The sequence below is a fragment of the Archocentrus centrarchus genome, chromosome 15 (assembly GCF_007364275.1).
Source record: "Archocentrus centrarchus isolate MPI-CPG fArcCen1 chromosome 15, fArcCen1, whole genome shotgun sequence".
In the NCBI taxonomy this organism is placed as follows: Eukaryota; Metazoa; Chordata; class Actinopteri; order Cichliformes; family Cichlidae; genus Archocentrus; species Archocentrus centrarchus.
In genome coordinates, this window is record NC_044360.1 from 1366691 (window position 1) to 1388920 (window position 22230).

General features: G+C 45.3%; 1 protein-coding gene and 3 non-coding genes across 4 annotated transcripts in view; 1 reads left to right on the forward strand and 3 right to left on the reverse strand.

The window, feature by feature from the left end:
* The window catches only part of ldb3a (LIM domain binding 3a), a 41183-nt gene that overhangs the window by 2169 nt on the left and 16784 nt on the right, over positions 1 to 22230 (forward strand). The window contains exons 2-4 of the mRNA XM_030748564.1: positions 1663 to 1855; positions 16005 to 16156; positions 21249 to 21318. Of these exons, the coding sequence (XP_030604424.1) occupies positions 1760 to 1855; positions 16005 to 16156; positions 21249 to 21318 (318 nt within the window). The 5' untranslated portion in view covers positions 1663 to 1759. The remainder of the gene's footprint in view (positions 1 to 1662; positions 1856 to 16004; positions 16157 to 21248; positions 21319 to 22230) is intronic.
* Positions 10914 to 10987, reverse strand: trnat-cgu (transfer RNA threonine (anticodon CGU)). Its single transcript has one exon. It is a non-coding gene; the product is annotated as a tRNA-Thr (tRNA).
* trnat-ugu (transfer RNA threonine (anticodon UGU)) lies at positions 14393 to 14466 on the reverse strand. Its single transcript has one exon. It is a non-coding gene; the product is annotated as a tRNA-Thr (tRNA).
* On the reverse strand, positions 18367 to 18440 carry trnat-agu (transfer RNA threonine (anticodon AGU)). The gene has a single exon. It is a non-coding gene; the product is annotated as a tRNA-Thr (tRNA).

Sequence of the window (22230 nt, forward strand, 5' to 3'; positions counted from 1 at the left end):
CCCTGAGCAGATCAGGCTGCTGTGGGATCAACCTGTCAGTCAGTGCAGAGGGGCAGAACACCCTCACTGCAGGCCCTGTGGCATGAATGATGTTATCTACAAATAAAAATTTTTTTTTAAGGTTTTACATCTTAAATGTTAAGAAGACAGCACTGCTGGGATTTGAACCCAGGACCTCCTGTTAATGAGACACAGCGCCCCCTTTAGGTGCTCCTACGAACCTGTTAAAGGGACGTCTGCATTAACAGAGATGCTCAGATCACCTTAGTCAGGCATTTGGACATTTTCATCTGAACCTCGGCTGAATGTGGACAGAGAGCCATGCCTCAGTGATCACCCACAGAATCACCTGCATCAAAAAACATATAAAAGCTTTGATCATTTTGGCCCAAAATAACAACTAAAAGCAGCATTTTAGTTTTTCTAGTTTGTAACAGCAGATCCTGGGAGTCCTGATCCGTGGGGGTCCCACAGGCCCGTGTGCCTGAAGAGCATGTGGACACTAAACAAGGATACAGGTCACTCTCTTTGAGGTAACACCAAAATGATCATGTAGCCATTAAATGAAGGCTCACGCATGCTGACAGCTCAGCAGTGTGTGTGTGGTTCACCTGCTTTTAACAACTGTTGAAAACAAAGCCCACCAACCGACACGCATCCACCTGTCAGTGAGCCCACAGACACCCGGTTTGACTGAAGCTCTCTGCACGGCTTTGTTCTCCCACCGTTTGGTACAGACGGTACGCTCAGAGACCAGAACCACCCGAATTACATCGACGAGCACAAAGAGACACGAGCAGAAGCTTCCTGAACCCGAATGTGAGGAAGGCTCACAGTTTCTGACCTCCTGTCCTGAGACCTGAGGATGTGAGTCTGTAAAAACACTGACTCAGTAACTGCCTCTCTTTGGTCATCTTTCTGGGGTCCCTCAGACCCTCGGTGGTGGTTTGGGGTCCCTTTTTTGGTTATGTTGCCTCTTTATTGTTGTTGTAGCTCATTTGTGTGGTTTTGCATGCCTGGCTGAGTTTCCTGTCTCATTTTGAGTAGAGCTGAGGCTGAGTGCAGATAATAGATGAGGTCAGGTAGCAGCCCTGCTGATGACCTATGGAGGGATTTGAACCTGTGACATCTCTGTAATACCCTTCTGCTGCTGACCTTTAAGCTATCAGTGCCACTCCATTTGTGGCTGTTCTGTTGGGCCTTATCAGCCCAGAGATGATAATGAGACGTTTCCTGACGCTGCCCCTGATTGGCTGCGAGGGAGACCCCGGGCACTGCGTGATGGGACGGGGGTGGTGAGGCGGGGGGAGTCTAGAAGAATCTGCTGTGTCTATATTAGCTGCGGTGAATCACGGCGGGCCTGGCATACCGGGTGTCCCCTTTCACACCATATAAGTCCACCCCCCTCCTTTCTTTGCAGACCCCCCTCCCCGCCATACCTCACCCCACCGCCCCCCCACAATGCCACACCACTATCTGTGGCTATTCTTAGGCTGTCACTTCAGCTCGTCCGAGCAGGCAGGTCCTCCTCTTTCTGCTCTCAGCTGCTCTGACTCTTCCTCCTCTTCCTCCTTTTGGTTCGTGCATTTCACTCATTTTTCTTCCACCTGCTTCACGCCCTCTCTCTCTCTCTCTCCTGCCGCCCTCTCTCTCTCCTTTCAGAGCCGTCCCGCCGCCCTCGCTGTCCCGTCTGTCCTGCAGCTGCTGTCGGTTTTATTCTAAAAAGTCTGCTCTGCCTTCGGTGGATCTTTCTAGAAGAATGAGCACCTACACTGTGTCGCTGCCCGGCCCCGGCCCCTGGGGCTTCAGACTGCAGGGGGGCAAGGACTTCAACATGCCGCTGACCATCTCCAGGGTAGGAAAACTGCTGAAAATGTCACTTTTTCACAGCTCCACCTGATGCGTGTGTTTGGCTGAAAGATGTGAGTCTCTGGCTTAAAGTGTTTCTGAGGATATTTGAGTCCATGATGGTGGTAAAGGAGTTTGCTGGAAATAAGTGACTGTATTTAGAAAGACAAAGGTGGGACCGTTTCAGACACTGACCACCTCATTGACTGTCCCACCTTACTTCCTGTCATCGGTCTTCTTTCAAAATAAAGCTAAAAAGACAGTTTAAAGTAAACGAGTTCATGGTGATGTTAGTGATGGGGAAACTTTTCATCTCAGGAGCAGAAAAAGAAATAAGTTTTTCTGAATAACATTTAAAATGAGACTGCAGTAAACTTTGCTTTATGTGCTGATGAATGAGGCTCCGCCTCTTAAACCGAACCCCAGCTGCAGACAGGTGAGGCGTTTGAGTCCAGGTGGAGCGAGTGTAGCTGCAGGATGAGAAGCAGCAGCTGAATGTAAGGAAGGAGAAACTCTGAGGCTGGAACATCTGAAAGCTTCATGTATGCTCATGTCTTTGGCTGCTTTGGGACATGATCTGTCATTTCTGGATAATTATTATTATTTTGAATCTGCGACGCCTGTCAGGATGAGCCCCACACCCCCCCGAGGCCTCTGGAGCCCCCCCTCCCCGTCAGTTAGCAGAAAGCAGAGCCAGAGGCCTAAAACTGGAGCTGGTGTTGGTTTCAGAGCCTCGTCTCTCTGAATAGATGGAGACAAACGTCCTGAAGCTCTCCCCTCTCTGCAGGAGGAGCTGCTGCTGGTGAGTGGGGCGGCTGTAGCTCAGGACGTAGAGGAGGAGTAGAAAAGTGCTGTATAAGAACCAGTTGGGTCCATGACCTTTGACCCTCTGTGCTGGCTGGTGATTTTGGAAGTGACGTGAGAGGATTTTTACTCCCTGCCTGATGTTCTGGGACTAATGTCTAATATGTACAGATGTTTCCTGGATTGTGTCTCTTAGTGTTGCTGCGCAGTGACTTGTGTTGTTTTTTTTTCATAGTTTTGGTAGTTTTTGTCCTTTTGTGGTCATTTCATGTGTCTTTGTGGTGATTTTGTGCAGGTAATTTAGATGATTTTGTGTCTTTTAAAAATGGGTTTGAGTCCTTTTTCCTCTGTTTGTGATTAATTAGTGTAGTTTTGGATCTTTAGTTTTATGCTTTTGTGGTCATGTGATGTCTGTAGTTGCCTGTTGTGGGTTGTAGAGTAGGGTTATTGGTGGGTTTTGGTCCCTTTTTGCTTATTTCTCACCTCTTTGGGGACTTTCAGATTTGTCAGCTTATATTTTTTAGGGTCCTTTAGTTTTTGTCTGTTTATGGTCATTTTATGGTAACTTTGCCTGTATTTGGGGTTTTGTGTTTCTAAATGTAGTTGTGTTTTATCTGTTTGTGTCTTTCTGTGAGGGTTTTGGGTTTCCTCGTTTTGGGATTATTGTGCAGCTACACTGTTTTTGGGTCTTTGTGGTCATTTTATTTCCTTTTTGGTTATTTTTGCATTTCTTTGCTGAGTTTTTGTGCAGCTGCGTTTGGTGTTTTTGTGTCTTTGAGGTTGTCTGAGTCTTTTTGTGGTATTTGGTGGTTTTGTGGTTTTTGAACACTGCCTGTGTTTACCAGAGCACAGTGATGATTATTGGACTTCATATATTTCTGCTATATTTTTATTCTAATCACAGGATGTTCCAGATGTTCACAGAGTGCACAGAGCCCCAAAGATCAGATTATTTGCTGCATCTGTGGTAGAAGTTCATGTCCTGCAGACCTTAAACTAAATCCTCCCCCCAGAGTTTATTGTTACCTTAGCTGGACTTTTTGTTCCTGTCCCCAAAAAAGGAGGCAGGTCCTCACAACATGAGTAACACACAGACACACACACACCATGAGCACTGATTCACTGACCTTCATGCTCTCTGTGTGTTTCTGCTGATCTCAGCTGTTACATGTTTGTCCGTGTGGCTTCGCGCTCTTCAGGCTGGAGGATGGATGGATGGAGGATGGATGGGGGATGGATGGAGGTTGGATGGAGGTTGGATGGAGGATGGATGGGGGATGGATGGAGGATGGATGGGGGATGGATGGAGGATGGATGGAGGATGGATGGGGGATGGATGGAGGATGGATGGGGGATGGATGGATGGAGGATGGATGGAGGATGGATGGAGGTTGGATGGAGGATGGATGGAGGATGGATGGGGGATGGATGGAGGATGGATGGGGGATGGATGGATGGAGGATGGATGGGGGATGGATGGGGGATGGATGGGATGGAGGATGGATGGGGGATGGATGGAGGTTGGATGGAGGTTGGATGGAGGATGGATGGGGGATGGATGGAGGATGGATGGGGGATGGATGGAGGATGGATGGGGGATGGATGGATGGAGGATGGATGGGGGATGGATGGAGGATGGATGGGGATGGATGGATGGAGGATGGATGGGGGATGGATGGAGGTTGGATGGAGGTTGGATGGAGGATGGATGGGGGATGGATGGAGGATGGGATGGGGATGGATGGAGGATGGATGGAGGATGGATGGAGGATGGATGGGGGATGGATGATGGATGGAGGATGGATGGGGGATGGATGGAGGATGGATGGGGGATGGATGGATGGAGGATGGATGGGGGATGGATGGAGGTTGGATGGAGGTTGGATGGAGGATGGATGGGGGATGGATGGAGGATGGATGGGGGATGGATGGAGGAGGATGGAGGATGGATGGGGGATGGATGGAGGATGGATGGATGAGGATGGATGGGGATGGATGGAGGATGGATGGGGGATGGATGGATTGAGGATGGATGGAGGATGGATGGGGGATGGATGGGGATGGATGGGGATGGATGGATGGAGGATGGATGGGGATGGATGGATGGAGGATGGATGGGGGATGGATGGAGGATGGATGGGGGATGGATGGAGGATGGATAGAGGATGGATGGGGGATGGATGGAGGATGGATGGGGGATGGATGGATGGAGGATGGATGGAGATGGATGGGGGATGGATGGGGGATGGATGGGGGATGGATGGAGGTCATGTTTGAAACAGAACAGCACGTTTATTCCTCAAGAAAAGTCACAGCGAGTGCTTCTTATTCTGTTAATTATTGTCAGGAATGACTGATTAATCAAAACATCTGTTGCACTTTGAAACCAGAAAAAGCAACAAATTCACACATTTCAGAAGTTTTTCTTTCTTTTGAATGTTTTAAACGATGCCTGATGATTAAAATAGTGACTTTTTGGGTATATCACACCAACACTGCCAGAAACATAAATTCTTGTATTCGTGGTTTGAGCGAGCTGTTTTTGGCCCCGGGTTTGGCCTCTCAGGTTACACGCAGGCTGCCCTCAAGTACCTCGCTGTCAGACCTGGTGGGAGGTGTTTGCTGACGAGCCAAAAATAAGACTTTGGAGACTCCAGAGGGGCTTCGGTCTGTGTCGGAGTCAAAGACCGATTTAGCTCCCGAGAGCTCGGCAGGACTCTGCTCATCGCTCTGTCAGCCTGGCTCCCCAGCTGTGTGCCGAGAGCCAAATTTAAGCAACAGCCATATCATGTTACAGCAATAATCAGCCACACCAAATGAATGAATTGTATTTACTAAAAGGCTTAAAGGACCGACCAGTGCAGACGACCCACCGTCTGAAGAAAGGAGAACGAGCACTGCAGAAGCTGCCTTTCATCATCTTCTGTCTGAATGACGGCGCTGACCTGAGATTCGTTATAAAGTTAACACTAGAACTCCCATAGGTGGTCATTTTGACCACAATACATTATTTACATAAATTTGTGATAAATAAATATATGTATAAACATAATTTGTAATCAATAAAAGATCAAAATACATGGATCTGAAATGTTACAGTCAACTAAAGATGATCCCTGACAGCTCCCACCTGCTGTTGGTGGCAAAGAGTCGTTCCTGGTGTTCTCATGAACTTGAAAAAAGGTGACTGGACTTTTATTTAAACCCTAGTGGGGGTTGGTGACAAAGGGAGAGCAGTGAGACCTTGTCACTTCAGGTGACCTATTGAGGTCACGTGAAGTAAGGTGTGAGTGGGGTTTGAGGCACCTGGAAGGATCTCTAGGCTGTGTTGTAGGAAGCTGGTTGCTGGTGTCATAAACCACCCCCTCTGTTCAATGATGGAGGTTCACAGTGGACATAGATGGACTCTTTCACTCCTCTTTGAAACATCTTTGTCCTCAGTCCAAAATCCTCAAAAGACATGTGGTTATCCCAGCCGGGCCTTCATCAAATCAGTGAAGCTGTGAGAAAAGGGCTTCTTCCTGTTTCTTTCACAATAAAAGTCCTTGACATATTCACTGCAGGACTGCTGTACATAAAGGGGTTTACAAAAGTGCGTCAAAGCAGTCTTAGATTTTAAGATTCAATTTAACTTTGGTTTTGCTCGAGGGTGGCACAGCTGTACAGTGGTTAGCACCATCGCCTCGCAGCAGGAGGATGCTGGGTTCGAATCCTCCTGCTGTGATGGGGCTTGTACGTTCGCCCTGTGCCTGTGTGGGTTCTCCGGGTACATCAGCTTCCTCCTGCAGTCCAAAGACACATAGGTTAACTGGTGACCCAGGCGTGCCCTCCATCTTGCTTCATGACAGCGAGCATGGGCTCCAGCCCCACCTCAACCCTGAGCTCGATAAGCATGACTCGAGGACTGTTTGATGGTATTTTCAGTGAGCAGGTTGCTGAGGTAGAGTTACTTTGCTTCTTGGGTGAATCTCAGAGATCAGTGAGCAGTTCATTTGTGTTGCCCTGACTCGAGTCTTCATGCTCTTCTTGGAGACAAACGAGTATTCGACCTTCTCCGTTCATTCTTTGGTTGAAATAAAAACGATCCCTCCTCCGACTTTATCTTCGTCTCGCTGCTCAGTGGACTTTAAATGGTCCTGTAAGTCTGCTGGGCACATTCACACTGCAAACATGTTAGAAGAAACACCAAGCTTTGAGTTCTGTCTGCGTTTCTGTTTGCGCTCGCTCAGATGGCCTTCCCATCATCCCTCTGTGGTTGGTTGTTCAGGGCCCGGCGGTGCTGAGGTGGGATTAACGGGCAGTCGAGGCTGAATCACATCCAATCTGCAGCAAAAATCAGTGCGAGGTTTACAGGATGTGTGAACACCTACTTCTTCCTCTCTTTCCTCTCATCGTGTCTCTTAGTCCTCTGAGCCACAGCAATCCACAAGGCATGAAGAACACCAGAGCAGGTGTGGATTGATCCGCCACTCAAAATAGTTCCCAACAGATGCACTCTTTCCTCTTAAAACTTGGGTCAGATGGGCTAGTGTGACTTTTCTCACTTACACTGGACTATTTAAATACTGAGGACTTTTTCCTTTGTTTAACTGGATTGCAGGCTGTGTCGTGTAGCAGATGAGGCAGGCTAACACTGATCCTCAGGTATACAGTGTGTATAAAGAGTAAGAGGGCAGTCTGCTGTATGAACAGGAGCTGCAGGAGCTTCACTTTAATATCAGCGGTTTGCAGAAAGCTGCGCAGAGCTCCTTTAAGCTAAAGAGAATAAACTGTGTGAACTTATCGATGAATCCTCTCTAACGATGAACCTGGACTGTCTCCACGTCGGAGCTTCGCTTGAATATATTTAGAGCCAAATGACTTCAGAGCATCTTCTCACACTGGAATCTTTCTGGGCTGTCAGCAGGGAATAGTCTGAGGTCAGGTCTGGGAGTTTGGGATGATTTGAGCCTGAAGCAGTGAAAGCTGAAGCTTGTGGCCTCTGAACGGCACAAACCTGAAACCAGCAGGATTTCATTTCATTGTTTTGAGATTTCTTACTCTCCCTCCTGCACTTTTAATCTGGTCAGAATGAGTTCCTGATTTATTTATAGGCACTGCTGCTTTCAGCAGCTCCTCCTGGTGTGGAGAACCTGCATTTCCTCTTACGTCCACTTGGAGCTCCGTAAGCGGGCCAGTTGTTAAATAGTTTACAGCAGAGTAATAAACATATTTACAGCCTGATATAATAAACAGGTTCGGTGTCTGCAGCTGATTTCATAGCTGCACAGGTTTAATGGTTTCTAACTTTTCTGTGTTAGTCAAAGCTTGAAGAGGCGGTGCTGGGATTCAAACCCACAACCTCCTGTTTATGAGGCAGGCACTCCGACCAGCTGAGCCACAGCACCTCGTTCATGTGCTTATTTTTTGTAGCTGTAGCTGATTTAAGGCATAACTGAAGATCATCTGTTTACTTAACCAACACAGCGAATCACAGCCTGAGAGATTATCCCCCAAATATCTTCAAAATGTTAAGGTCAAAGGTCAGAAACACATTTTTACATGTATTAGCAGTTAGAGGGGTGCCACCTCCTCTTCATCAGCCCCACAGGGAAACACTTTTATAAAACTCATATTCACTTTGATATGAATATGAGACTCTATTGCAGATTTCCTTATTTTGAGGCATATTTAACATTTCTGTTCTCAACTAAAGAAATAAAAAAGGATGCATGAACGTTTCTTTGTGGCTCAGTTTTCAAACATAAATGACTTTTTACCCACACAGCAGATATTTATGTCTGTGTTTAATGAGGCAGGGTCAGGAAGCTCTGAGTGTTACTGCCTGACGAGCTCTCTGCTGCGCTCTCTGACAGCTGACCCTCGCCCCGAGCTTCACGGGCTGCGTGAAAGCCGAGCTGACCGTAACTCGACGCCCGCTGTAACAAACGCATCGAGCTGACTCAGCGCTCGGCGAGCTCGCCGCTGAACCCGCCGCTTCCTGCTGCAGCTGCGCTCGCTGCTGCTGACCAGGGGATCCCAAATGGCTTCAGGGAACCCCAAATAAGTTCAGCCTGCAGAGATGTGAGACACAAGGCTGGGGTTGGTTTTAGTAGGTCAGGTGGGAGTTTAATAGAAGTTTCAGCTGTGAGAGCGACACAAATAGAGAAGAGAAAAGGTCCAATCAGCCTGCACAGGGCAACATTCAGGGCTGACACAGTCAAATCAACTGATTCTGTCTTCACTCATACCAAAAACCAAAAACAGATGGCAAACGAGACACAAAAAGATACAAAACAACTGCGATGAGACACAAAGTCAGCAGAGAGGAAAAAATAGATGAATATCGGGTACAAGAACATATGTATGCAAAATAAAAAGGAGGCAAAAGGACCAAAACAGACAAAAAGAGACAGAACATGATGTCACTAAATCACTATAAAGGGATGCAAAACGGCACTGAGGAGAAAAAGAGCGAGCGGCCGGCTGACGGTGCAAACCAGCCGGAAACGTGCAACATAGACGTGATCCCGAACAGCTGAACGGATTCAGGGAATTCCAGGAAGCTCAGCCTGCAGAGATGTGACATATAAGACTTTGTGGTGGATCTCAGGCTTCAGCTGTGAGACTGACCCACCAAGAAGACCCACCGTAACAACACACACACACACACACACCTGAAGTAACCACAAACCAACAGCCCTAAAAGTTCACTTTATAAATGAATGTGAGCAGAAATGTGAGAAATAATCAGCACACTGTTTATCTGCAGCAGCCGGCTGCAACTGCTGACAGGAGACGGCTGTTTTTAGCCTCTGAAGATTACACACACACACACACACACACACACACACACACACACACACACACACACACACACACACACACACACACACACACACACACACAGGTCTTATCTCTGCTTTCTCAGTTCATCTACTGTTACAGTCACTGCTGTCACCTCTGCATGGTAGAGAAAGTCCAGATCCACATTTTTATTCTTTGTTGGTGACAGCGGGACCCACAGTGGCCACAAAGCACCATAACGAGATGCAAAGTGACTTCACATAGATGCATCAGACCTTCTCTCCTCTAACATCATCTCAGCACGGACTCTTTGCCCTGAACGTCTCTGTGGAAAAGCTAAACTAACAAACGGGAAAAAGAGTGTCGGCAGCAGGAACCCTGCTTCTGCAGTGAAGCTGCTGGAAAGTGTGCGTGTTGTGCTCGTGTGGTGTGTAGTGTGTATGTGGGTCAGCGTGAATGGCTCTCGGTGAAACTAGGCCACTCTGCAGCCCGGACAGGCCTCACATTGTTCAAGCTCAGAGAGCTTCCTGAAAGCAAAATCACGCTTTAGTTCGCTTTAATCCGTCCGGCTGTGATGAAAAAGCTGAAGCTGAAACCAGCTGGAGTCAGCAAACAAACACAGGAGGCTTCAACGTGATGTAACAGAGACCAAACCTGAGAGGTCCTACAGAGGATGGTGTCACCGTGGAAACATAAGAAACGCTCCTTCAGGCAGAGACACTGGAACTGAAGCCAGGACCTCCTGTTTATGAGAAGCACCGGCTGAACTACAGCACCTTAGCTCCTTTCACCTAAGATGTCTGTTTCTTCTTAGAGCTGCTCCCTTTAGGGGGCGCCACAGCAGACCATCTGCCTCCATCTCACTCCACCTCCCCCTATCCCAGCATCCTCCTCTGTCACACCAGCCCTCTGCATGTCATCCGTCACTGCATCCATGAACCTCCTCTGAGGTCTTCTTCTTTCCTCCTGTCTGCAGCTCCAGTATCTCCACCCTCCCTCCCAGGTCTCACTACCATCCTGGAAACCTCCACTTTCACTCTGGCTGCCCTCCTTCAGTCACAGATCACCCCTTCAGATAGGAAGTGACCACCATTCAATAAAAACTGTACAAACCCCAGCGGTACTTTAACCAACCACCCTGCTGGAGGCTTTTTGAGCAGGAAGATGTCACAAACTCTCTGGAAGTCATGGCAGATTCAGAGGGTATGAAATGAAGGCAGGTTTGAGGTGATGGAGTTGGAGTGGAGCTCTGATGTGCAGACCTGGGATGAGCAATTTCTGTAATTTGATTCTTAAAATTATTTAAAGACTTAATTGATGAACAGATAAAATCATCAAGCCCTCTTTCTAGTAGGCCATTCATGGACATCATGCTAAAATAATGGGGATGAAGAATGCACACTTTGGTAGATAGTACCTCCATCAGGTTTTAAAGCTGCAGGTGAAGTCCTCCTATAAAGATGTTACCTTTAATGAGGCACTGCTGGGATTTGAACCCAGTATCTCCTGTTTACGAGACAGGTGCTTTGACCAGCTAAGCTACAGTGCCTGTGTTCTGGCTCCTGGTTGCTGCTTACTTGTCTGCTGAGCTCTATCAGGCCTACATGAGTTTGTAACTATCCCAGGTTCCTCATTGGACCACTAGATCTCTGCTGCTACTAGACGTCTGTGTCCTTACAGTGGACTCATGTAAATGCACTCATAGCTGGGATTCCCTGTATTTTATATCTGATAAATACTGACTTCTCAGAGGAATCTGCAGTTTTTCATGAATTTATTTAAAAAGGCTCACCTGTGGTCACAAGCTCTGGGATGTGACCGAATGCAGATACAAGCAGCAGACATGAGCTTCCTTCGAAGAGTGGCTGAGGAGTTCAGTCATTTGGGAGGAGCTCACAGTAGAGCTGCTACTCCTCCACATGGAAAGGAGGCCATTGAGGTGGTTGAGTATCTGACTAGGATGCCTCCTGGGTGAGTATTTGGGCATGTCCTAGGAGGAGGAGACCCTGGGGAAGACCTAGAACATGAGGTTATTTCTCAGCTGGCTTGGGAACGCCTCAGCGTACTCCCGGAAGAACTGGAGATGTCTGAACCTGGATAAGCAACAGAAAATGAATGGATGTGCTTTTCCTCTAAGTTTGTTTTATAGTTGTTTCATCCATTTATCCAAAGTCAATGCAGTTATTCTCTCCACATATTCTGTGGCATATTTTTATTTCTGTGCTGCAGAGCAGAAATGAAGCTCTGCTGCTTCTGTTTCTCTAGCAATGTGATAGAATCTAATAAAAAAAAATAAATGATGAAAGATGAAAATGAAAATGAAAATACAGAATGTTTGTTGAAGGATGTGAGGTCACATTAATTCAGCCTTTCATACTTCTAAGAACACTTTTACCCACACAGCAGAGGTTTGTGGGTGGTTTAATTTTATGGCTCTATTTAAAAAGAGATTTTCATATCCAGCTTCAACAGCATTTGTTGTTCAGGCCCCTGAATGATCATTCCCAACATTTCAACAAGTCCTGAAATCCCAGGTATAAGCAGTAAAGCAAAAAGGCACCGCTGGGACTCGAATCCAGGATCTCCTGTTTACTAGACAGGTGCTTTGCCCAGCTAAGCCACAGTGCCTCCTGTTCCATCAGCCGCTTACATTAAAGCCGCAACTGCAGCCATAACTGCAGCCACACAGTGAGTGTGACTGTCAGGATTGATGAAGTCTGATAATGAAAAGAATCTGAAAACATATACAGATTACAGCTAGATGAAGGCCTTGGTGACCCTCTGCCATCGCAGCCCCACGCAGCTATGAGACGAAGCAGCAGGACCCAGGATCATCTACATACACCTTTGCAGACAAAAAAATTATGCATTATTCTCACCAGCTCTGAAAAAGAAGTGACGTGAGTTTGTGGAAGCAAAAATGGCACTGCAAGTGCTGGGGATAGGATGCTTTTCCCTGCTATGTTACGCATCACACATGGCGACAGGATCCAGGTCTTCAAGCCTGCTAAAGAAGGTTCAAATGCACAATAGGGCACAGGATAGGCTGTGCAGGAGATTTCAAGTCATGTGATGGACATTCTCAGTGAGGATCAGTCCTACATCACACAGAAACTGCAGTTAATCAGAGGTTAGCACAGACTCCTATCTTATAATGCTCAGAAAGCTGAGCTAGTCCTACAAGTTTGTGTATGAAAATTGTAAGGAGAAACATTCAGTAACTCTGAATGTTCTGCAAGAATAGTGTTTATTGTTTCAGTTCAGGTGCACCAACAATAAGCAGTGACTTACAAGACAGGAAAACCGAAGGGAAGCTGCCAACGGTAGATGGAGCCTCAGAAAAGGCTTAAATTTGGCGCATATGTTAATGACTTCATCCAGTCAAGAAAATGAAGATATTGTCCTGTAAAATTCAGACTGGCCTGTTAGTGATTGTGGAGAGGTAGCTGTGGGTACTGAGGGTAGATATGTTTTATGGATAATTATGGAGTTCCACAGGGTTCTGTGCTAGGACCAATTCTATTTACATTATACATGCTTCCCTTAGGCAGTATTATTAGAAAGCATTGCATCAATTTTCATTGTTATGCAGATGATACTCAGCTTTACCTATCAATGAAGCCAGATGACACACATCAATTAGTTAAACTGCAGGAATGTCTTAAAGATATTAAGGCCTGGATGACCTCTAATTTCCTGCTTCTAAATTCAGATCAAACTGAAGTTCTTGTACTCGGCCCCACAAATCTTAGAAACATGGTGTCTAACCAGATACTTACTCTGGATGGCATTACTTTGGCCTCCAGTAACACTGTGAGAAATCTAGGAGTCATTTTTGACCAGGATATGTCCTTCAATGCACATATTAAACAAATATGTAGGACTGATTTTTTGCATTTGCGCAATATTTCTAAAATTAGAAACATCATTTCTCAGAGTGATGCTGAAAAGCTCATTCATGCATTTATTACTTCTAGGGTGGACTATTGTAATTCATTATTATCAGGCTGTCCTAAAAGCTCCCTGAAAAGCCTTCAGCTGATCCAAAATGCTGCAGCTAGAGTACTGACAGAGACTAGAAAGAGAGAGCAGATTTCTCCCATATTGGCTTCTCTTCATTGGCTCCCTGTTAAATCTAGAATAGAATTTAAAATCCTTCTCCTCACATACAAGGTCTTGAATAATCAGGCCCCATCTTATCTCAAAGACCTCATAGTACCATATCACCCCAACAGAGCACTTCTCTCTCAGACTGCTGGCTTACTTGTGGTTCCTCGGATACTTAAGAGTAGAATGGGAGGCAGAGCCTTCAGCTTTCAGGCCCCTCTTCTGTGGAACCAGCTTCCAGCTTGGATTCAGGAGACAGACACCCTCTCTATTTTTAAGATTAGGCTGACTGTTGGGTTTTCTCTGTAGTATTGTAGGGTCTTTACCCACAATACAAAGTGCCTTGAGGTGACTGTTTGCTGTGATTTGGCGCTATATACTGAATTGAATATGTTCTCATTAATGGTACGCTGTATGTGGAGAAGACAACAATGATAAATATTTATGCACCTAACCCACCACTCCCTTCCTTTAGGACAGCGTGATCACATGAGCCTAAACGTTACGTTGTTAATACTTTTGCTTCCAGCAGGAATCCAAAGCTTTGTGTTTTTAGACTTGGTCGAGGTCCAGACTTCAATCCTCAGCTCTCTGTTTTCAGCCCTTTAATGTTTCAATTATAGACAATCATTTATATTTTTCTGCAGAGTCTGCAGAGTCATTTTTAAAAATAATATACACACTATGTTACATTACTGTACACATTTTTATCCTAAAAATGTAATATTGAATTGTTCTTTAGCAACCCTAACCCTACAATTTCCATGCTCTCTGAGTGTGTGGATCTTTGCAGTTATCAGGGTTACATGAAGCACTTTAGGACCCAGTTATATGTTGTTTCCCAGAAAGGTACTGCTGGGATTTGAACCCAGGATCTCCTGTTTACAAGACAGGTGCTTTGACCCGCTAAGCTACAGCACCTTGCTGTGTAACAGGTGGATCAGTGCCCAGGTAAATGGAAGTCTGGACACTTCAGCTGAAAAACAGAGCAACACTCATTTTAAAGTTGCAAATGCAAACAGGAGCTCTGAGTTCAAATCCCAGCAGTGCTAAAATGTAAAAGACTGTACTGATATGAGGCCTGCATAAACAAAGGTTTTAATTTGGTCTTTGAATTAATCATACTTGGTTACCTGACAGAAATGTTCTCATTGTGATGTTGGAGCCAAGCTGTGGGAGTCTGTGGGGACTGACTCCCTTTTAGAGCCAGCTTCAACTGGACTTTAGAGAAACTTCAGGGTTTGGTGTTTTCCAGCCCTGAAGGTTGATGCTCAGTGTGAACTGGGACCGCCTCCCTTCTGTCTCCAGGGGGCGATGTCTCATTCAGGCCCAGCAACCCACAGTCAGTGGAAATGTCAGGCACATCACTCAGAGCCAGATAAGAGGTGCAGCTACGTGTCAGGGCGCTTTGACCTTTAGCGCTCAGAGTGCTGTAGCCTGTCTGCCTGCAGTTCCTCTCTCTGCTGGCAGGGGGCGCTGCTAATAAAGCCCCAGCTTCTTTTTGTGAGTAAGGAGAGGAGGGTTCAGGGGTGTGTGAACAGCTGCGTGGGGCTGTTACACTCAGGCATGAACAGGTGTGTGTCAGCACTGTGATGGAGGCCCACTGCACGGCTCAGTAACCAATCAGCTGCACCCACTTCCTGTGTAGGTTTTAACATCCTTCTAATGATGAAGGAAAGATGAAGTTTGCAGACATGTTTCAGCTTGTAGCCTTAAATCGCGTTACAGAGAGCAACTCATCATCATCACATACGTCTGAGCGATTCATCTACAAGGAGGTGCTGAGGCCAGAAACTGACCCTGTTCATGGAAAACCCGAGCGGCCCCTTCACAGCCATAATCTGGCGTTTAGATTCATTTTTACATGTTTTTTACAGAAGAATGCTGATTTTCTGTCCCAGAAACATCGACTCTATTTCTATTAAATCTTTTTATATGTCTGTGAAGCTCTGAGTGAAGCTTATGGCTTAAAACTGTGTTACTCTCAGCTTCTTCTTCTTCTGTCCTCAGAAAGTGAAGCAGCTGTTAGTTTTTTTACTCTCCATCTGTGAACTGAACTTCCTGAACCTGAGATCAGCTGAAACCATCACTTCCTGCCTGAAACAGCCACGCCCACCCACCAAATAAAATAATATGAGTGTGTGGCTTTATTAGGTTTTTGTAATAAGTGAAGTGAGAGAGGAGGCTGCTCTGCTCCTTCCTCATTTTTCCGGGGAATAACTGAACCATGAAAGCTTTCACTCTGCTGACCTTAGTCCTGTTTCTGTGACCCTGTTATGAATGTCCTGTCCTGAGGTGGATTTGCAGATTACAGACATATTAATCATTATTGTTGATTAAATCTTTTCCCATTTGATTGATTGTTTCATGGAAAAGTGTTCAGGATGAAGTGATTGGAAATGCCCGCGCGCTGACCTGTGAAAGGCGCCTCTCATGCGGATGTCTCTGTGTTTGGGCAGATCACTCCGGGCAGCAAGGCGGCACAGGGTAACCTGATGCAGGGCGACGTCATCGTCGCCATCGATGGCGTCAGCACCGATGGCATGACTCACCTGGAGGCCCAGAACAAGATCAAGATGGCAAACTACAACCTGGCGCTCACCATGTCCAAGTAAGAACCCACTTCCTGTTTGTTATAATGATCTGTAAAAATCACAGCCGAAACTGCTTCCTGTTTGTCCTGCTCCTGTCTGGAGCTCTGATATTTTTGATGATCTGAGGCAGAAACCTTCATCAGATCAAAGTATAAGGTGAACATCAGGAGCTCCAGGTGCTCCGAAGGTCTGAAAACACATTTTTAAGTAACTTTTTTGAGCTTCCTGTTTTCATCATTAACTGTGGCTGCAGAAACTTAAAGTTTTACTGCATTTAATGTCATATATCATAAATAAAAATGACTGCTGAGGTTAAAGTGGGCAGATTCTGCTGCTCTCCAGCTCTGTATGTTATTCTCAGACTCTCACAGAGCAGCTTTGCATGATTCAAGTTCAGAATAAGTTTTCTTTATGTGATTCTGGCCTCTGTGCAGCCCCTCAGTTCATCCTCTGTCTGAAGCAGACTATTTTAGCTCCTCCCCCTTTACTTTACTTTACTTTCTTCTGATTGGCTGCCCTTGCAAACCAAAGCGGTCTACAGCAGGTGGGCAGGGCTTCTGTGCCTGCTCACTCACAGGGATTACTGTACACACACTGAAACGTTGGTTATATTTAATGTGAACATCCACCACCTGAACAGGAGAAATATGAGAGGAAATGAGGAAATGCAGAGACTATTAAAAATCACAGATCAGATAAAAATCATGCAAACAGCATTTATGTGCTATATGTTCCCACCTGCAGGAAAGGAGATCACAGCAGAGCTTTTATACAAAGTCTTTTTCAGGAAAAGCTGCATATAAACACAACTAGGACCTGTTTGTTGGTCTGAGGGTTTAATGGATGCTGTGGAGGAGGAATAAGCAGTATCATTAGGAATCCTTCCTTACTTACTGGAAATATAATGAAAATATAAAAAGTAGTAATAAATAAAAAGTGCATGTAAAGATGTCTATAAAAATAGAAGACCCCCAGAATAATTGCATATAAGAGTAAACTGAATCATAAATGTCTGCTGTCCTGCAGCTGTGGCCCTCTTGTCAGCAGTTTTCCTCTCACTGGAACGTGCACTTCCCTGCTTCCCTGCTTCCCGGTGCTCATTCGCTTTCTCTCAGATTCTTGTTGGTGGTGTTTCTGTCCCTCCTTTTTTCCTGTTTGGATTTTTTTCTCATTGTGTGTGTGAGATGTTGGATTGAAATCCAGCATCTGTCCCTGCCTGGAATGAAAGTTTGGGATTTTCCTGCATCCTTCACGTTTGGATCGTCTCCTCCGATCAGCCGATAAGTTCAGAGAGGAAATGAATGGCGGTCCACAAAGCGCTCACTGCTTCTGTCATAACTGCAGAGCCTCTGGGTGAGGAAGATAAGGCGTTCAGCTCAGGATGAAGAGCCTCTGTCAGTTTTTTATGTTTTGTTGGTGTGAGGTTGAGCTTGTGATGGAGACGGGCCAGGAAATCAGTGATAACTCTGCTGACCCTTCGCTCTGTATGACTGATGAAAAGGCCAACACAGCCAAACAACTGCTTACAACAAACGGACTTCAATCACGTTTTCATGTCAGGGTCACGTTTTTTTCCGTTACCAGCAGCACGAAATGACTGTAGGTGAAGACTGCAGCCTTCAAAACCTCATCAGCTTCTCACATTTATGACTTTGAGGACTAAATTTCACCGAGCAGTCAGACTGTGCTGCCCACGGCTGCCGGGCTCTGAAAAGAAACAGAAATGTGCAGCCAAATGGAAAAGCAAAGAGGTCAAAGACTCTCAAATCTCCCAGGAGAATTAAGCGGAGAGAGGTGCTAAATCTTTGCTTTTAGCACTTTGGTTTTTCTCGAGCAGTATTGATATTTTTCCCTTTGTCCCCGAAAAAGCGGCTGAGGTAAATAAGAGGGTAGAGCCTTTCCTTCATTTTCAGCCTAAAGCACTGAGAACCTCTGAAGAGCACACTCAGCAGATAACTTGATCCTGCTTTAGTCTCTTTTATTCTAATGGGACCCAGTGTTAAGTTTTATCCTCAGATCAAAGCAATGCAGTGTGTTGGTGCTGCACCAATAACACACACTTCCCAGGTGGGACTGCTGGGATTTGAACCCACGCTCTCTAACAGCTCATGTTTTTCTTCTTTTTTTTAGCAGCTTATTCAAGCAGTATTTAAACTTGAAGAAATCTCTCCGTTTCACATTGAGGGTTGCAGGACGTTGAGATTTTGGGTCAACCATGTTAAAGACAAGGCACTGCTGGGATTTGAACCCAGGATCTCCTGTTTACTAGACAGGCGCTTTGACCAACTGAGCTACAGTGCCCTGATGAAGGTTTGATTATCTTTCCTGCATCTGTGAGCCTCGTAGGGTGTGACTGACAAGTTTCATCATCAGACGGTGGGTGTGAGGGTGTGTCTGGATGTCTGTGTGTGTTCCTGCTTTTGTTGTGACCACATGAACTCGTCTGTGGAGAGTTCACAACGAGCCAGCTACGCAGGCGGCCGACCTTAAAGGAGTAAGAGGAATGACAGCCGTGGTGCCTCCAGCTGTCCATCCACAACTGACACAACTACATGTTCATTTTCACCTTAACCAGAAGATTCAGACCTGAACATTTAGACAAGGAGCTGCAAAACACTGAAACAGCCAATACTCCCAATGCAGTACCATGCTGGAAACTTAAAGTCGACCCAAATACTCAAGCTGAGATTTGCCTTTATAGACCTTTAGGCTAAAGCACACAGGACTAAACTTTCTTAAGGTCTCACCAACCAACTTCAAATGCCATCAGCATCTTGATTGGCTGTTATCAGCTTGATTGTCAGGGGAAGACCCGGTGTCTCTCTCAGCCGGTACACTCAGTATCTACCAAGAAAGCAGTCTTCACTTTTGCACTAGTACCTACCGACTCGACTCTGTTTTTAGGGTTTTCCATAACATTGTAGGACCTGGTACTGATTTAGTACCCTCTCAGCTGGGGTTCCAGGCACGCTGAGTCGAGCCGAAAACCAAACTACTGCAGCATCTGTGTGCAGCACAGAGGAAAACACAGACAGAGATTAGAGCAAGACGACAAGTACGCACTTTGTGTCCTTTTATCTGTGATATGAACTGATACAAAGCAGCAAGTTCAGCCTTAGAGCCCAACCTAATTCACAGCTGTGAAAATCGCTTCGCTTTTCTCCTGTAATACATGTGTAATATGGTAGAAAACTGGATGTTGAGACGGCAGAGTCACGCCCTTCTGCCGCTTTCGTCACGCATTCTTGGTTCCAGACCAGCTAGCTTGCGGGAACCAAGTTGAACTTGTCCTGGGCTGTGCCCAGTGTTTTTGTGTTTGTTGTTTAAAGTTTGTCAAGTTCTTGTGTCTTAGTCTTGATCTTTGTTTCCACTTCCTGTTTTATTTTGGTAGTGTCTTGTTTCTTGTGCAGTGGGTTTAGTTTTGCTTCCCCTTGTCTCGTCAGCATCATTGTTTTCGGCTGTGCTCCCTGCTGTTTCCACTTTCCTCATTATGTCCTGGTGTATTTAAGTCCTGTGTGTCCTCTGCTTGTTGGTGGTGTTGTCGTGCTTGTGTGTTCTTGTCTTGCTTCGTTTTTTGTTTTTGCTCAACGTCTGGCTCCCAGATGGATTTTTGTATTTTGGTTTTTGTTACCCAATAAACATCTTTTTAGTTATGTCTGTTTTCGGAGTCCTGCATCTGGGTCCATCTCTGCCTATCACACCGCCCACCATGGCAGAACCCGTTTTTCGGCCAAGCACCAAGTGCATTTGCAGCAGAAAAAAACACTGAATGGTTCAAATACTGGCACCGGCACCCTGTCTGTGGAAAAAAGGCCTAATTGGCCAGGTAGTGAAGTCACTAGATGAATCACGAACCAACATAGGGTTTGTGCTCAGTGGCTGATGACTAGGGCTGCAACAATTCATCGGCATAATCGATGACATCGACTACAAAAATTAGTCGACGTTGAATTTTAACGTTGGCGCATCATATTTTAAAACCGATCCATCCATTTTCTTCTGCTTATATGATTTTGTAACTCTCAAATCTCTGAATAAATTAATCTTGATCATGAAGGAGGCAGGGCTGATGTGGCTGAAGGAAGAACTCGAACATGTTCCCAGGATCTCTAACAAAGCAGAAAGTCACCTAAATCTTCCCATTTCACACTGAGGGTTTCAGGACGGTGAGATTTTTAAGCATATTTGTGGGTTTTCTCTGTAACTGATGCTGTCACATGTTAACGCTGAGGTGCTGCTGGGGTTTGAACCCAGGAACCATAGCGCCCTGATGATGGCACAGATAGGTGACTAACCCTAACCCAGGTTAGCTCAAGTCTTTTAATTCTTAATAAAACAGACGAGCAGCGATTTCTGTTCTTTAGCAGTGAATCTGTGTTTGGGGTCTCTGTGAAACTGTGGCTGCAGCAGCAGGAAGGTGGATGTTGTTTCCACCTTCATTACTCTTCAGAGCAGCGTCTAGACTTTCTCTTTGTGTTCTTCTTTTTCTCGAGGCTAGCATTTCGAGCAGACTTTATTTTGATTCTGTGCCCCTCTTTAACCTTTTCTTTCATTCGCTGTGACTCTATCCAACTTGAATGTTTTCTATCTTCAGTCTGCTTTAACGTCTGACCTCAAACCCCCTCCTTTTCTTATTTTCTCATTTTCTTATTGTCTCTGGAGTAATTCAAAGTTTTCCTGCTGCTCACTTTTTCTGCAGGATAAGAATAATGAGCACAAGTTATTTGTTAATAATAAACCCTGATCTGACTTTTTTCATGCACAGTTTTAGTTTGCATCTTTATTTCCAATTATTAATTATCAGATGGAGAGTTTTATGATGGCAGGGTGTTCTTTTGCAGTTTATTTCTGCTCTCAGATATTTATGAACCTGATTCAAACACCAAAACGTAAAAGCAAACATTTGATCCCAGAAAGCCGCTCCTCAGAGTTTAAGATTATTTCGGGAAACTAAGAGGCAAAAACTCTGAGAAAAATACGAACATTTAAATGATCTCTTTACATTTGCATGAATAAAATTTTGTGTTCATGCTTTCTCTGTCGAAAGAGTCGTCCTGCTTTCATTTCATGATGTGAGCATCATCGTCTCTCTTTTATGTTTTCGTGCAGGTCAAAGCGTCCCATTCCAATGGCGGCACCGAGAATGGACGCCACGATTCCCATCATCCCTCACCAGCAGGTAACTGAACCCATAATGCATTTCTGCAAACAGCTGTGCAGGTCTGCAGTGCTCAGGGTCATGCTGTAAATTCATGTTACTTTATTCTTCCAGTAAAAATTAACAAAGTACAAAACAGAACAATTACATGCATATAACCTGATACAGCAATACAAAAAGGATAAAAAGCCAAAAACTGTGAAGTGGAACTTCCTGATTCATTAATTTATTTCTCTGTTTACATATTTATGGTTTTTAATGATTGTATTCATTCATTTATTTGTACTTGAGTTGTTGTTTTGTCCTCTATTTGTGCAGTTCTGGTTGTATTTCTGTAAACGTGGCCAGACTGGTAACAACTCTGCCGAAGTAAAATAAGCACACAAAACACACAATTTTGTCATCAACAGGGTGCTCTGCACACGTGCTTGTATTTCTATCTTTGTGAGGACCTGCAGTGAAACAATGCAATAACAAGACCTGTGCTCAAAACCCTAAAACCCAGTACGAGCGCTTTAAAGGTTTCTGTCACAGTGAGGACTGTCCTCAGTTTGCATAAACGGTCCTCATACACACACACACATACACACACACACACACACACAGACACACGCACACACACAGACACACACAAACACACACACACACACACACACACACACACACGCACACACACAGACACACACACACACACACACACACACAGACACACACACAGACACACATACACACACAGACACACACACAGACACACACACAAGTTAAAGGCACACTTGTGAAACTCAACAGACTGCTGCCCCCTGGTGGCTACAGGAATAATTGCGAGAAAGACAGACATGTACTTCATGACTGTTTTCAGACTCTGGAGATTAACACCATAATCTCTCAAACACTGGTGTGTTGCAACTGTATTTATTAATTTTACACTTAGCA